The 15,833-nt window shown below is 36.8% G+C and overlaps 2 protein-coding genes across 2 annotated transcripts in view; both read right to left on the reverse strand.

The window, feature by feature from the left end:
- The window catches only part of parp11 (poly(ADP-ribose) polymerase family member 11), a 3,361-nt gene extending 1,192 nt beyond the window's left edge, over nt 1–2,169 (reverse strand). The window contains exons 1-4 of the mRNA XM_033615267.2: nt 1,959–2,169; nt 1,711–1,825; nt 1,556–1,622; nt 1,371–1,434 (exon numbers count right to left, since the gene is read on the reverse strand). Of these exons, the coding sequence (XP_033471158.1) occupies nt 1,371–1,434; nt 1,556–1,622; nt 1,711–1,825; nt 1,959–2,054 (342 nt within the window). The 5' untranslated portion in view covers nt 2,055–2,169. The remainder of the gene's footprint in view (nt 1–1,370; nt 1,435–1,555; nt 1,623–1,710; nt 1,826–1,958) is intronic.
- Nucleotides 2,170–2,306: 137 nt separating this feature from the next.
- Nucleotides 2,307–12,160, reverse strand: LOC117249106 (protein mono-ADP-ribosyltransferase PARP11-like). The gene is made up of 8 exons (XM_033614498.2): nt 12,056–12,160; nt 11,684–11,808; nt 10,579–10,699; nt 10,404–10,479; nt 9,925–9,997; nt 7,705–7,832; nt 7,342–7,493; nt 2,307–7,251 (listed from the first exon to the last, which is right to left on the reverse strand). Exons 2-8 carry the CDS (start codon nt 11,798–11,800, stop codon nt 6,935–6,937), a joined length of 984 nt encoding a protein of 327 aa, XP_033470389.1. The 5' UTR covers nt 11,801–11,808; nt 12,056–12,160; the 3' UTR covers nt 2,307–6,934.
- Between the last annotated feature and the right edge of the window lie 3,673 nt (nt 12,161–15,833).

Consider the following 15,833-nt stretch of genomic DNA (forward strand, 5'->3'; position numbering starts at 1 on the left):
TTCTAGTGAGTTAATTTTAATTTGTTTTCATCTGATATAGAAATGCACAAAATGAGGCTATTAGACAGCTAGCTTGCTAATGTAAGCTTAATTAAACAGCTCACTGTACTGGTTGTTTGCAAGAATTTTGTTATGACTAGCAAGTTACTGTAACTAAATTACCTTAGAGTTGACAGAAACAAAGGTCAAAATTAATGTGCAGGAATACGAAATGATGTAGTTTGTAGTTTACGTTAGTTTGTTGTCACTTGATATGGAGAAGCACAAAATGGGGCTACTGCACAGCTAGCTTGCTAATGTTAGCTTAATTAAACAGCACACGGTACTGGGTGTTTGCAAGAATGTTGTTACGATTAGAAACTCAAGTTACTGTGACTAAGTTACTTCCGAGATGACAGAAATAAAAAGCCAAAATTATCGTGCAGGAATATGAAATAAATTTAGTTTTGTGTTAGTTTGTTAATGTGTTTTAACCTGATACAGAGAGGCTCAAAATGGGGCTATTAGACAGCTAGCTTGCTAGTGTTAACTTAATTAAGAAGCTCACAGTACTGGGTGTTTGCAAGAATGTTGATATGATTACAAACTCAAGTTACTTTGGCTAAGTTACTTTCAAGATGACAGAAACAAAAGTCAAAATTAACGTGCAGTAATATGAAATAAATTTAGTTTCTAGTTAGCTAACATTTTTTTGTTGTCACCTGATATGAAGAAACACAAAACGGGGCTATTAGACAGCTACCTTGCTAATGTTAGCTCAATTAAAAAGCTCACAGTACTGAATGTTTGCGAGAATGCTGATATGGTTAGAAACTCAAGTTACTATGACTAAGTTACTTCCAAGATGAAACAAAAGCCAAAATTATCGTTCCAGGAATACAAAATAATTTTAGTTTCTAGTTAGTTATTGTTAATTTGTTGTCACCTGATATAGAGAAGCACAAAATGGGGCTATTAGACAGCTAGCTTGCTAATGTTAGCTTAATTAATAAGCTCACAGTACTGGGTGTTTCCAAGAATGTTAATATGATTAGAAACTCAAGTTACTTTGGCTAAGTTACTTCCAAGATGACAGAAACAAAAGTCAAAATTAACGTGCAGGAATATGAAATAAATTTAGTTTCTAGTTAGTTAACATTTTTTTGTTGTCACCTGATATGAAGAAGCACAAAATGGAGCTACTAGACAGCTTGCTAATGTTAGTTAATTATAAAGCTCACGGTACTGTTTGTTTACAAGAATTAAATGTTGATGTGACTAACTCAAGTTACTAAATTACTTCCGGTATGACAGAAACAAAGGCCAAAATTAATGTGCAGGAATACAAAATAAATTTAGTTTCTAGTTAGCTCATGTTAATTTGTTGTTACCTGATATGGGCAAGTGGGGTCAACCTTTTCCCAGAAGACGGGAGCAGCACTGAAGCAGGAGCAACTGTGGGAGGAAAGAGAAACCGTGCTGAGAGTTTCACTTTCATTTTGCAAGAAACCATACTGACATGTCCATGATTGACTGCTGTGCATGTAAATCGTTTGATGTATGTTTAAAGCCTCACCTTCTCTCCACGTTGCCCCGAAGGATTCGTCTTTGCCCTCCTGTGCTGAGGTTAGTGTGTAACATTGCTGTTTAAGAACACAGAAGTCATGTCAATGCAGTATTTTTAATATATAAATGAAGACTTAATGTGAACAAGAAAATGTAGTCAGATACCTGAGAAATCGATCCTGCTGTGACGGTTGCATGAAGATGTATTAACCACCGCTTTTGGGTTTCTTTGGTAATAGTTTTCAATATCCTCACTTCTGAGGGGGTTATCGGAGTCATCCTGTGGGATGATAGAAAGTAACAAGTTAAGCTGTAGTACATCAGACAATCTGCTCTATAAAGTCTTATAAGGTAATAGACATGATGATGTAGATCATGATAGACAGTGATCTAAATTAGTATTCAAAATTTACCTCAAATTTGTGCCATCTTCCACAATCTGCCAGGAAATACCAAAACCACGGGGTGTCCGATGTGTCCATGAACTCCACGTCTTTACTGTACCACATTGTCCTGACACAGTTTAAACAGATATCACAACAAAAGCTAAATAAATACGTTCTAAAACTGGCTGTATTCTCTCTGGTTTCCCTCAGGTATCTATTAAAGTTGACACTGATGCACTGACTCTTGAATGAATGAGATGTCATAAATAGCCACACCCCTGAGGTAGGCTGGCTTTCCTCACTTCAAAGAAAAAGGAAGAGCATAAGAAAGTTTCCCATCAGTCTCTGAAATGTTTTCAAAAAGAAATAATGCGCTTAATTTAAAAGTTTATTAGTTGTAACGTGCAGATTACAGACACACACATATAGCTTCATACATCCCAACACTCACTCACACACAGCCATGATAAAGACATCAGATAGTGTCTTCACTTGTCTGCATTTACTATGAGGAAATGCACACAGCAATGCAATATTACATTTTGTGGCTAATTTTTATAACAGTACTGTACATGTGCTGGCTACATTCATTTTTTAATTATAAATTTACACCAGGTGCAAAGAAAACCTGCTTATTCCTCAAAGAAACGTGTTCGCAGGTGGTGACATCACACTCAGATGGTTATAAAGGAATGCTTCACAAAATGCATAATGACCACTTGTTTATCAATTGATCTTTCACTAAGCCCCGCCTCTTTGTGATGGTCTAACAAGCTGTCGGAGTAAGCATGGACCCCACACTGTAACTAACTGCACTCCCTCCACCCCAGCTCCTCCTTTTCATGCTGTGTCTGACTTATCAGTGTCATTTCTGTTTGTCACTGATGCTGCTCTGTTCTGTTCCCAGGGGGGTCTTTGCTGCTGCTCTCCCTGCCTTCGGCTTTCCATGTAGGCGCATGGAAGGGCAGGGAGGTGTGCTCTCCCTGCCTTAGGCTTTCCATTAGGGGTGTCATGATTTAGATTTTTTATCGATATCGATCGAAATTACGTCATGGTCTCGAGCATCGAAATCAAAGAGAGGATCGACGATCACCCCCCCCCCCCCCCTCCCCCCCAGGTTTACATACATCAGGGAGGTGTGCAAAGAGTTAAAAGCACATGATGACGCAGCACATTGTAACCGACGCCACTAGTTAGCTAACCTGCAGTTTATTACACCATGGCAAGTGCAGATAAAGGAGACGTGGCACTGGAGCTTGAAGCCGCTCCTACTTCTCTTAAATCACCAGTGTGGAAATATTTTGCATTCCCGGTGAGTTATGTCGACAACATTCGCATTGATACATTACACAAGAATAATGGAAATTGCATCACTTATATGTAGCCCATTTTGAAATAAGATTTACTGTACAAAATTTAATGAATAAAACCAATGATTGTAAACTAGACTAGTCTAAAAATGGCATAGGCCTCTGTGCTGTAAGAAAAAGAAAAAAAATCGAGAATTGAATCGAATCGTGACCCTAAAATCGAAAATCAAATCGAATCGAGGATTTGGAGAATCGTGACACCCCTACTTTCCATGTAAGTGCGTAGAAGAGGCTTTCTACATAGGCCTGAGGAAAGGCAAAGGGGCCCCAGAACAGAGCCATACCGCCAAATATAATTCTGCAAATGGAAATAAAGTTTTTGTTGACTAAAGTGTTCCTGACTGAAGTGATATTTTAGGTTCCCAATGACTTTAATTTTTAAAGAATGTTCACCTTTTTTGGATTCTCCGTTCACCATGGAAACATGCCAGAGAAATAAAAGCTTTCTTCACATATTCCACGTAACACACAGGAAGTAACTGATATACAAATGGTCATTTTGCGGGTCAAGTATTCTTTTAAGTCGAATGAACTGATCTACTTTTGCTTTGGAATGAACTCGGCTGCAAACACCCACAAAACCCAACTCCAGCCGCTGTCAAGTTTTCTCAAGTTTGAAGTCAATGTTCAGAAAAGATACACAGAAACATATTGCTCAAGGACCACAAGACATCACGACTTTATGTCATTGTGACACAGTTACAGAACCTTTCATGGAAAGGGGGGAAAGTGCACTGATGCATGGTTAAAAATAATGCAGAGGTAGAAGCGTTTTTCTGAATAAAAACAAAAAAACTAATCCATGCCTACGTAATACATTGTACTAGGTACACACAGATATGTTGATGTGACTAACCGACAGGTCACGGTGCTGAATGAGTGAGCAGGAACGTCTTGTGGTTTTTGGTTTCGTCCTTTGGAATAATGTCTACATGACTTGTAAATAAGCTCATGCGTGGCACTGTGGATGTGGAGGAGGGGCTGTGGCCGATGGCAGGACACCACCTGTAACCTACAGCAGGGATACTCAACTTGATTTGCCCGGGGCCGCTTTCTGAAGAGTTGTTATGAACAGGCTCCATTTTGATGCACTCATACACCTTATTTACATTTAAAGTACAAGAAGAATTCCCAGTATTTGAATTGCAGTGTTAATTTTGGCAGCTACTTTAGATTTGGTCTTCACTTTAGATGAAAATGCGAATTTGTTTAAGTCACATTTTACTCATTTTTATCCTTCATACCTGGGCTAATACAGGTTAGGGCTGGGCGATATGGACAAAAATTCATATCTCGGTATTTACAGGCTGACTGGTGATACACAATGTATATCTCGGTATTTTCTATGAAATGGGCAACATGTTTTCAGCTGGAAGTCAAAGCCACATTTCAGATGTCACAATCACTTTTATAAAAACAGACTGCGATCTAAATAAAATGCAAAGACAGGGATTTTTCCCCTGTTTTAAAACATACAGCTGCACAACATGTAAATGAAAAATTCTATCAAATAAATAGCGGGGCTGTACAGTTAACGTTTTTGCACACAGCACTGGAGCTACAGAGGTTTAAAGGTTTGCAACATAGGAAACAAAACTATAACATGAGTAAAAACGTATCAAGTAGGTTTGAAACAATTAAAAAAACTTTGTGGAAGGAGTTAAAAAGTTGTTTTCCACATCTCACAGACTGATTTAGTGTAGCATGTGCAACATACAGACTGATGTCACACTGTGGACTAACAGACAGATTAAACAGAGGAGCAGCTCTGTGTCTCTCTGAATGTTGCTGGAGAACTTGTGAGTGAGTGAGTGAGTGAGTGAGTGAGTGGGGCGGAGCTGTGTGGAGAGTATGAGAGAGGCGAGATGCTCACTAGTATGCGTTATGTAACGCAGCTTGACCCTATATCAATATAAACAGTGTTGTCTAAATCAATATCTTGCTTGAAAATGTATCGATATATCGTACAGTCCTAATTGCACTGTTATGTTATTCAAATCTGCGCCTTGCGTACTACATGGTTGTCTTCTGTGTGTCTTGTTTGTATATGATGGTTGTAACGGCTATGCAGCTATGTTGCACTATGTTCCCAAGACAAATTTCCCGCTTGGGACAATAAAGTTTATCTTATCTTATATCGCCCAGCCCTAATACAGGTATCAGAAACTGGAATCAAGGTGACAGGTTGTATCATGTCTTAAAATTTAGACTTTTTTTCTACAACTACAAATAATTTCTTCACATTTACAAACTTGCATTTCCCCGGCAGAGTTTTGGACAGGTTTAAGGGATGATTTATCTGCACACACTTACTGATCGCCAATAAAAAAGCTCAACATCTGTCTATTTATGGACTCAAAAACTTTGAGATCACAAACGTGACAACTAGGATTTGTTCCCAGATTCATCATAAACTCAGACATATCAATCCCACTTTTAAGAGGCAGAAAAATAACTTCATTTCACCCTGAAACAAGCGGAGCTAGCTGCTAACAGCCACCGCTGCAACTTACAAACTCCACAAATCTATTCAACAGCTCCATCATCCACAATCCGACACATACAGCTTCTTGTTTACTGCCGAATTACAGCTCACAAGTCTGATGAAGGTATGAAGGTATTAATCTGGGTTGTCACAGTTGTTCCTTTTAACTCGCACCGTGTACAGTTGTAGCTTTTAAATTTCATTGTACTGGTACAATGACAACGAAGGACTTCTATTCTACTCTATTCTAGCACTGACTATTTACTGGAGTTTGCTGACACATAGGCGCTCCGACCTCACATCGCTCATATCGCATTATAAAAATGCAAGTACTGCCGTTCTTGGCTTCCTAGTTTAAAACATTTTTCTATGAAATTTCATTGAAAAAACTGGTCATTTATTCTCCTCTTTTCTAATTTCGAATGTCCGATAGTACACCACTAACATTTTTGTCCTGTCTTGTTTCATCGAAGAAAATTAATCATATGTTTCGTCATTGTTTTTATGATCTATTTTTAGCTTGTCAATGTCTCTTGTTGACATACTCTTTTTTTGTCATAGTGTTCTTTAACGAAATTAACACTGTGTTACAGTGAATTAGAAAATGGTTGACGGGCTGCCCAGGACCCTACTGCGAGCAAGATTTGGCCCCCATAAGTTGAGTATCACTGACCTACAGGCTGCAAGTGCCTCTCTTATTTTAAACTGTGCACAGATATTGAAGAAGCAAGCACGTTTTTCTGCATCTAATACAAAACTGCCACAATGACTGATCTCAAATCAGTAATTTCATCCTTTTTACACTGCAGAGGGGCGTCGGTGGCTTAGTGGATAGAGCAGGCGCCCCATGTACAAGGCTATTGCTGCAGCGGCCCGGGTTCAACTGCAGCCTCTCTCTCCCCCTTTCACACTTGTCTGCCCTATCAATTAAAGGCTAAAATGCCCTCCCCCAAAAAACCATCTTTAAATATCTTTTTACACTGCAGAAACATTCCGACCACAAGTGCCCGCTCCAGAATACACTGTACAGTACACAAACTGTACACAGAGTCTTTATTGTCTTCGTTTTCCCAGTTTCTCCAAAGGCACTTTATAGATGAGCCATGCTCCTGTTCGGCTCTGGATCAGACTTGCCTTGTTGTTGGGCCTCAGTAGAACTCAATCAGATACTCTGGGTAAATCTGATTGCTGTCAAAAATGACATAAATCTTTGGATTGGCCATGTCGTCCACACAACTGTCGTAAAAGCTGGTGAAGCTGGTGTCCTTGGAGGGTGGCCTGCAGTACATGGGATGACCGACTGTGTATTCTCCGACAAGAACTCTGGCCAGGAACATGGACTTGTAGGGCGGCTCACTAGCAAATATTGGAGGGGCGAGGCCGTGTCTCTGCAGGGTGGTGTTGTGCTTCCCTGTGGTGTGACAGAATTTACTGGAGTATTTAGCATCCCGGGCAAAGTAGCTCCCTGTGGGAAAGAAAAATAAAATGTTAAAATCAGACACAAAAAAACAGTGAATTGTTTCATGATGTTACATCACAAAACAGAAGGATCTACCTTTCCCATAGACATCGCCATGGCTTCCTGTGAGCCGCCAGTCAAAGTTAAAAGTACATATAGCTTGTATGTTACTGTGTCCTGTGCCATGAAACAGCATTCGCTCCTCAATATCCAATGTGCGCTTGACTTTTCGCAACTGTGTTTTCTTCCTTAGGGGAGAACCAGGGAATGACAACACAACACAGAGAACTGATCATCACTTTGTTTCTCCTTGTAGTCTCAAATGTTGCATCAAAATCCATTGTTTCATTCTGTTGATTTACTTTGTCTGTAGTAGGAGTTCACAGCAGAATCCTCCACTAACACTAACAAACACTTGTGGACATTGTGCCGTCCACTCACAACACAGCAATTGTCTACCTGCAGAAGAATTCCCACAAGTCCAGGTTCTGAATCCTCTGGATGGATTTGATCGGATGATCCATTGTCCGTTCGTACAGTCTGGCGACCTCTTTAAACTCGTAGGTGTCTCTTCCAAGCTGGATGATCTGCAAAAACACAATCACACCTGAGCTACAAGCTGGTCCTTTGACAGTTTTCTTAGGTTTGCAGAAAATTTAAGAAGACTGCTTCTGGACAATCAGCATTTTCAGTCATAGTGGAAGATAAATGGAACTTAATTCTCACCCATATCAGAGAATGCACGAGCTTCAAAGCTTGATTTATACTTGTGCGTCAGCTCTATGCAGAGCCTACACCATAGCCTACACTAAGTCGCTGTGAGCATTTATACTTGTACGGTGGTGTGTCTGTGTCACTCTGCAGAACATTAGTAAGCATTGGGGTTTCTGTGAAGTGCTGTAAAGTTTAATTGATTAAACGCACATTAAACATGGCTTAATAGAGACCGTTTCAAACACAAGTACACAAATCAGCTTCACTATAACTCGCAGCATTCACAGATAAACAACCATCTTATACTAAACACATTTTCCAAACAAATGTAACATGCTAACGTTATTAGCACAAGCCTATGGCATTTTACATTGTATAAATTAGCCTAGCAGCTAGCAGACTTTTCCTCTACTCATATGAAACCAGGGACAACAGCAACGTTTAACAAAGGTAACGTTACAAAATTTGGCTCCATTACAACTCACAAGGTTCACTGACAAAACAACTGTCTTATACTAAACACATTTTCCAAACAAATACAACATGCTAACATTATCAGCACAAGCCTATGGCATTTTACATTGTATAAATTAGCCTAACGACGAGCGGAGATTTCCTCTGCTCATATGAAGCCAGGATAAATCACACACAAGACTCAAAATGCTATTTCTGTGGAGGCTTTATTGTCTTCACAGTTTATTGTTTCTTATCTGTATTAGGACCTTTATTATTCCTTATTTACATTAATGACTTTTCATCAGCTTGTAAAGCTTTACTACCTATTTTGTTTGCCCCTCTCTTCAAAAAACTGAATATCCTGTCTGTGTACAACATCAATATTCATCAGATATGTTTTTATATATAAATGCATGTTTTTGCCCTGTTCTTTACCATCTTCTTTTAAAAAAAAAATTCCTGTTAAATTCCCAACTTCATTCTTACACTACTAGACAGGTTGATTATCTTCATCTTCCTTTATATAAAACTAAACAAGGCCAGTTTTCCCTCAGATATTCCATCAAATCTGGAATGATAAAAGACATATTGTTATGAGCTCATCATCCTTAAAATTTTTTTAAAAGGAATATGTCATTTCACCTAATTCATGAAGTTTATTCATGAAGTATGCCTAACTACATTGCATTTATGTATGTTTTATATGCCCTTTTTGTCAATTCTATTGGGTTTTTGTGACCTCAAATAGTTTTTCAATTAGATATTTGTGTAGATTTTTGCTTTTGATGTTTTAATTGTCATTTTTCTTTTCTTCTCTTTTTCCTTTCTTTTCTTTTTCTTTTCTTTTTTTGTATTGTAAATTGTTGGTTTCTTTTGACTTTTGAGAAAGGTGAGGTCCCTCGTATAAGCCTGTTGGCTTCTTGACCTCTCCTGACACATTTATTTTTATCCTTTAATTTGGTTTGCTTTTAAATCTCTTATGTGTGCAAAAATAAATACAAATACAAAATTTAAGTAAATAAAAGCTTCATCAGCACCTGCACCTCCTTTATATTAAAAGACATGTAAATCTGACATTTTACAACATGGGACCTTTGAAACTATCTACTCATAGTGAGGCAGACATTTGTTTACCAGACTTTAGTAGCAACTGCTCCACCCTGAGTATATATACAGGAAATTCAGGACACAATTTAGCTTGTTATTTGATGATGATAATAATGATAATAATAATAATAATATTATTATTATTATTATTATTATTATTATTAACAACAACAACAACAACAACAACAATAATAATAATAATAATAATAATAATAATAATAATAATAATAATAATATAGCTGTTTCACATCTTTGCATGTCATGTCTTTATTTTTTGCACCAGTCCTGTCAATAAAAGTATCAATAAGTGTTGTCAGTTTTAATACTTGTATTAATGAAATCCTAACCAACAATGTGTTTGTGTATCAAACTAAGTGAACAGTCAACAGTTATGTGTGTTACCTGATAGGGCTCATCTGTATTGATTCTCTCCCAGTGACATGGAACAGGCAAGGCCGGATTATCACAAATAAACCTGATGGAATGAATGAAAGAAAGGAAACACGGATCAGTATTTAAATTTTTTCAGCAGTGTAAGTCTGAGTGTGTTTGCATTATGTCAATACACCAGTGACATTTAGGAAAAACATGCGATAAAGTTAAAAAATCAACATTTCTGAGATGAATGTGCCTTCTGCAGAAAAGCTCTTTTCTCTAGCTCCTCGTGTTTATGTTGAGACCAAAGTTCAGGGTCAGCTGCAGGTCGTCACCCTGTGGAGCTGGTAGGATTCCTGAGGCTGACACATGCTTGAACCCTGAACAATAATTTAAAGCATGGTATCCTTACCCCCAAACCTCACCCTGACTGCTCCAACATATCCCCTTGGTTGATGGCAAGATGAACAGAAGACATAAAGACTCTGCATGCCACCAGATCTTACCTAAAGCCAGTCGCAGAGTGGAGGGAGCGTTTGATCGGCCGCTGCTTCCCTGTCGTTACATTTATCTGCCGCATCACTGGTGAGGAATTCAGCAAAGATTAGAGCCACAAGAACTCACAATCATGCACAATATTCGCCGTCTGATGAAGTACTTTCAACCGACTCGTCATCGTACCTGAGAAGTCCAGTCTGTAGGTGTACTTGGCCGTGTAGAACTCCATGACGCCTCGCTGGTTTCTGTTGTAGCACTGCTCGATCTGAGCACTTGTCACAGAGCAGGCTGCACTGGGATCAATCTGACAGGGAGATTAAGAAACATACATTAGTCTAAGTGAGAGATGAAAGGACGATTAATTGATCAGTCAATCGACAGACTATTTATCAATAATGAAGTGTCCACCTGTGTGATAAACACATTGTGACAGTCTGTGATATCCCACTCAGTGACAGAGACTCTGATGCATGTGCTGCCCAAACCTACATACATTTTGGATGGGAATTAGCGCCCAGATTGACAAATTCAGACCCACAAAATTCCCTTTTCTTGTCGTCTATTTGTAGGAGATCCTTCACTTCTTAGAGATCTGAGTTCCACACATGCAGAGTGGATTCAGACTGCACTCATGCTGGGACGCAAACTAATTATGTGTGAATGGAGGGCCTCTGATGCTCCCTCAGTCAGTTCCTGGTAAAGTATATAAATAAAGTAGACCTCCTCACGTTGAAATGGAACAATTAGGAAACCCACTTTAAGATCCCACACGGAACTCATGTAAACCCTCTTGACCTCCATCTTATTGTGGACCATTGTGAAAACTGTGAATAATTTCTCATGCCTCCCTCTTTTCATTTAATGTTTATCCCTTTAAACAGGTTGCTCTGTATAGTTTATGTTTAGTTTTGTGGTGTGTAATGTGTTGAAAAATTATAATAAAATTCTAAATCTCAAAAATAAAATAAAATAAACATAGTGTCAGAAGAAAAGTGCCTTTTAAAATTCAGCTATCATTGTTTTTCTTTCATTGGTGCCTTTTGTGATGTTCAATTTAAACAATGACACCAACATTTTTTCCTCATATACACATACACCACCAAGCTGCCAGGGGCTGCAGATGAAAATGAGCCTGTGTGGCTAAATCTGGCACATTTACCTGACTTAAGTGATCATGATATTTCAAAATAAATAATCAAATAAACCTGAACTGCACTAGACAGCATTATAGACCCAGGTATTACAGTGTAAGGACGGTGAGACAGTCATGTTTAGGACTGTGGACTACCTCAAACATATGCCACACTCCACACTCAGCGAGGTAGAACCAGCACCAGTTGGGCTCCGAGGTGTCCATCTCCTCCATCTCAGTGGACTCCTCCTCCGACGATCTGATGGCTAACATAGCTAAATCTGAAATTAATGAGGGAAGAGACGCTAACAAACTTAGGCAATTAGCAACTAAACAATCAGAGAATACGTGCAGACCAAGACGGTGTTTTCAGCCTGTGATAAATATCAAAAAGATGTTTATAAGTCATGGTCACGAGGGCATTTCATCCTGTAAACACAGTCCAGTAATACAGGAAACTGCCGAGTCGAGCTAGCTGGCATTAGCTGCTGCCGCACCCGACTCTCCTCGGCTCAACGGGGGTCTTACCGGTTTCCAGTCCGCCTCTGACTGGGTTTTTCTCGGGATATGGATCCTTCGCTACAAAGTATTTTCGTCTCCCTCTGCCTTGTTTACTTTTATTTCCTGGTTGCGTTCGGCACACGCATTACGTCAATGCGTCAATGTGATGTAACTGCGCAGCCCTGGGTTTGTCCTGACAGGTACAGAGTCTGCCTGGATACAGTCCAATAAAATGGTATCATTATTAATACATAAATACAACAGTGGGCATACAGTGTCTTTATATAGAAATAGAGTAGGGAACTTGAATGATAGAAATTTCAAACAGATTTTTTTTTTGAAGTGTTATAGGAACTAATAAATGTGGACAAAAAATGGCTATAAACAAATAAAAAATAATAACTAAAATATATGATAATACATTAATGTAGAAATAAATACAGGATTACATAAAATATCTATAAAGCAATATATAAAATAAAGCTGGAATAATTATGGAAACAAATACCGAAAGAAATAAATGCATAAGTTGTGACCTCCTACCATATGAACATATAGACACAAAAAATACAAACATAAATACATGCGCTTGTACAATAATGTGGAGATAAGTTTAACATATTTATTTATTCATGTCCTGTTAAGTAATCAACTTCTACGTATTGATTCTTGCATTATTTTGATATTTATTTCAACGTTTATTTTTCTTGAGTTTATTTATTTATGCATTTCTTTATTTCTCTATTTATTTGTGTGTTTATTCATCCCAGTATGTATTTATACATTAATTCATTTCTGTATTTATTTCTGTATATATTTATTTATCTATCCAAATTTGAATTTACACATTCATTTATTGCTGTGTTTATTTGTTTATTTATTTATTTATCACTGTATGTATTTATACATTGATTTATTTCTGTATTTATTTATTTATTTATCCCTTTGTGTATTTATACATTGATTTATTTCTGTACTTATTTATTTATCCCTGTATGTATTTAAACATTGATTTATTTCTGTTTATTTATTTATTTATCCCAGTATGCATTTAAACATTGATTTATTTCTGTTTATTTATTTATTTATCCCAGTATGCATTTAAACATTGATTTATTTCTGTATTTCTGTATTTATTTATCCCGGTAGGTATTTAAACATTGATTTATTTCTGTTTGTTTATTTATTTATCCCAGTATGCATTTAAACATTGATTTATTTCTGTATTTCTGTATTTATTTATCCCAGTAGGTATTTAAACATTGATTTATTTCTGTTTGTTTATTTATTTATCCCAGTATATATTTAAACATTGATTTATTTCTGTATTTATTTATCCCATTATGTATTTAAACATTGACTTATTTCTGTTTATTTATATATTTATCCCAGTATATATTTAAACATTGATTTATTTCTGTTTATTTATTTATTTATTTATTTATTTATCCCAGTATATATTTAAACATTGATTTATTTCTGTATTTATTTATCCCAGTATGTATTTAAACACCGATTTATTTCTGTATTGATTTATTTATTTTTATCTCAGTAGGTATTTAAACATTGATTTATGTCTGTATTTATTTATTTATTTATTTATCCCAGTATGTATTTAATTTCTTATCTAGGCCTAACCGCCATATCGATTTTTACTAAACTTGGTAGATATGTAGAAAAGGACGCCTCAAGGTGACTGGAGAAATTTAACTCTAATTGGCAACTGGGTGGCGCTATAACAACAGAAAAATGCTTAAAAATGGCTAAAATGCAACCGATCACTGTGGCTGCAATCGTACTCTCAAATTCACAAAACCTCTGTCTGAATACATTGCTCTTCTTAATGGGTTCAGCTGACTATTTAACCTGCAATTTCCTATGACCTGTATCCCAAACACACACCATGTGAAACTGTACGTGGGCAACTGTGCACTCAATGGGTATGGACTAGTATTATTAAATGTTGTAAAATTGTTAATATAATTGTTGTTCTTTGTATGTATTCTTTTGCTTATTTATGTGTTTTTACCATTCAATAATGATTTTAAGAATTTATTGTAATTTATTTATTGTATTTAAAGATTAATTGTATTTACTGTAGTTTTTATTCAACAGCATTTGATTGATTTGAATGTGTGGAAGTTTAAGGGCATGTTTTATGTTTAAAAAGATATTTATCTCCCATTTTAAATGCAATAATGTTTAGACCAATATCACATTTATGAAGTGGATAACATAACAAAATAAAATACCAACTAAATATTATAAATAATATAATGGAAATTACTGTCCTCCGGTGTCAAATCCCTATTCTGAAAAAAATCCAAAGACTTATGACATCACTTCCTACTGTCCATCCTACTCCCTGAAGAACTGTAACTGAAGACACTTGGTAACTCTACTGCCTCTCTTCAAATGTTGGAAATATTATCATTTATCTCATAATTTCAGGTGAGGCTTTTAGTTGGTGTCACTGGAATGACTTATTTTATGACAAGGGAAATGTAAAAAATGATAATAACTGGATTAAATTACATATTTTAGTGAGTTTAGTATGATTAGCAACATGTGGTTTGAGGTACTGAAGCTGCCATTATGTGAAATACAGATTTCATGAAAACTGTCACTGGTGTTACTCGTCGTCACTGGTGTTACTGCTCCTCGTGGTAACACCAGTGACGACGAGTAACACCAGACTATCTTGTGTAAATACGCTTCAGTAAAGGCTTATAAAGAAGTTGTTATGCATAAAATAGCTCATTAGTACCCATTTCTTGTTAATAATTTCCTGTTATCTTCATTGTTATTGTTCCTTTTGTCAGGCATGGCCAAATTAAGTGCAGCAGAAAAGCAGAAATGTTACAGAGAGCATAGGGATGCAGGTCATGAGCGCAGAGCACCTACGCAGAGTACCTACGGAAAAGGAAACAGAGCTATGCCAAAGACATTGAGATGAAGAAGAGAAGGAAAATGAATCAATCAATTCATTTTAAATGGTAGTGGTATTAGGAACACATGAGTTTGACAACGTAGCCTACCTTTAATAGTAGTATAAGCAGCACAGAGTTTGACAATGTACTTTAATGGACAATGAGCCAGTTATCATCTTTGGTTTTGTACAAATACACAAATTTTAATCTTAAATAAATAATAATAATAAGAAGAAGAACTTTATTTATATAGCAGCTTTAAAAACAAAAGTTTACAAAGTGCTTTGACAAACAAAGCAAACGCAGGATATCTATAGCAACAGAGTCAAAACAGTGAGGGCAAACAAAAGTAGGACAAAATTAAGCTAAAATTGAGGTGAAGTTAAGCAAAACAGACAGAATGATAAGACAGAATGTTAAAAGAGATAAGAACAATAAAGGCAATAAAACTTATTTTTAAATACTAGAAACAAACAAATAGAAGGATAAAAAGAAAAAATTGCATAATGACAATAGAATAACAAAGAATAAACAATTACAAGCAATAGAATAAAATAAATAAAAAGAAGAATAAACAAAAAGAATAAATAAAAAGACGACATCACATAAAGGCAAGTCTATAAAAATGGGTTTTAAGAAGAGATTTAAAAGATGTTACTGATTCTGCAAGCTTTATCTCCTCAGGCAGGTCGTTCCAAAGTCGAGGGACCCCGCTGGAAAAAGCACGGTCGCCTTTAGAGTTAAGTCTCGACTTTGGAACGGCCAGGAGGGCCCTGCCCGAGGATCTAAGGCTGCGTACTGGCTCATATGGGGTCAACATTTCTGCTATGTAACTTGGGGCCAGACCCAGACGGGCTTTAAAAGTGATCAGTAAA

The sequence above is a fragment of the Epinephelus lanceolatus genome, chromosome 23, assembly GCF_041903045.1.
Source record: "Epinephelus lanceolatus isolate andai-2023 chromosome 23, ASM4190304v1, whole genome shotgun sequence".
Taxonomy (NCBI): domain Eukaryota; kingdom Metazoa; phylum Chordata; class Actinopteri; order Perciformes; family Serranidae; genus Epinephelus; species Epinephelus lanceolatus.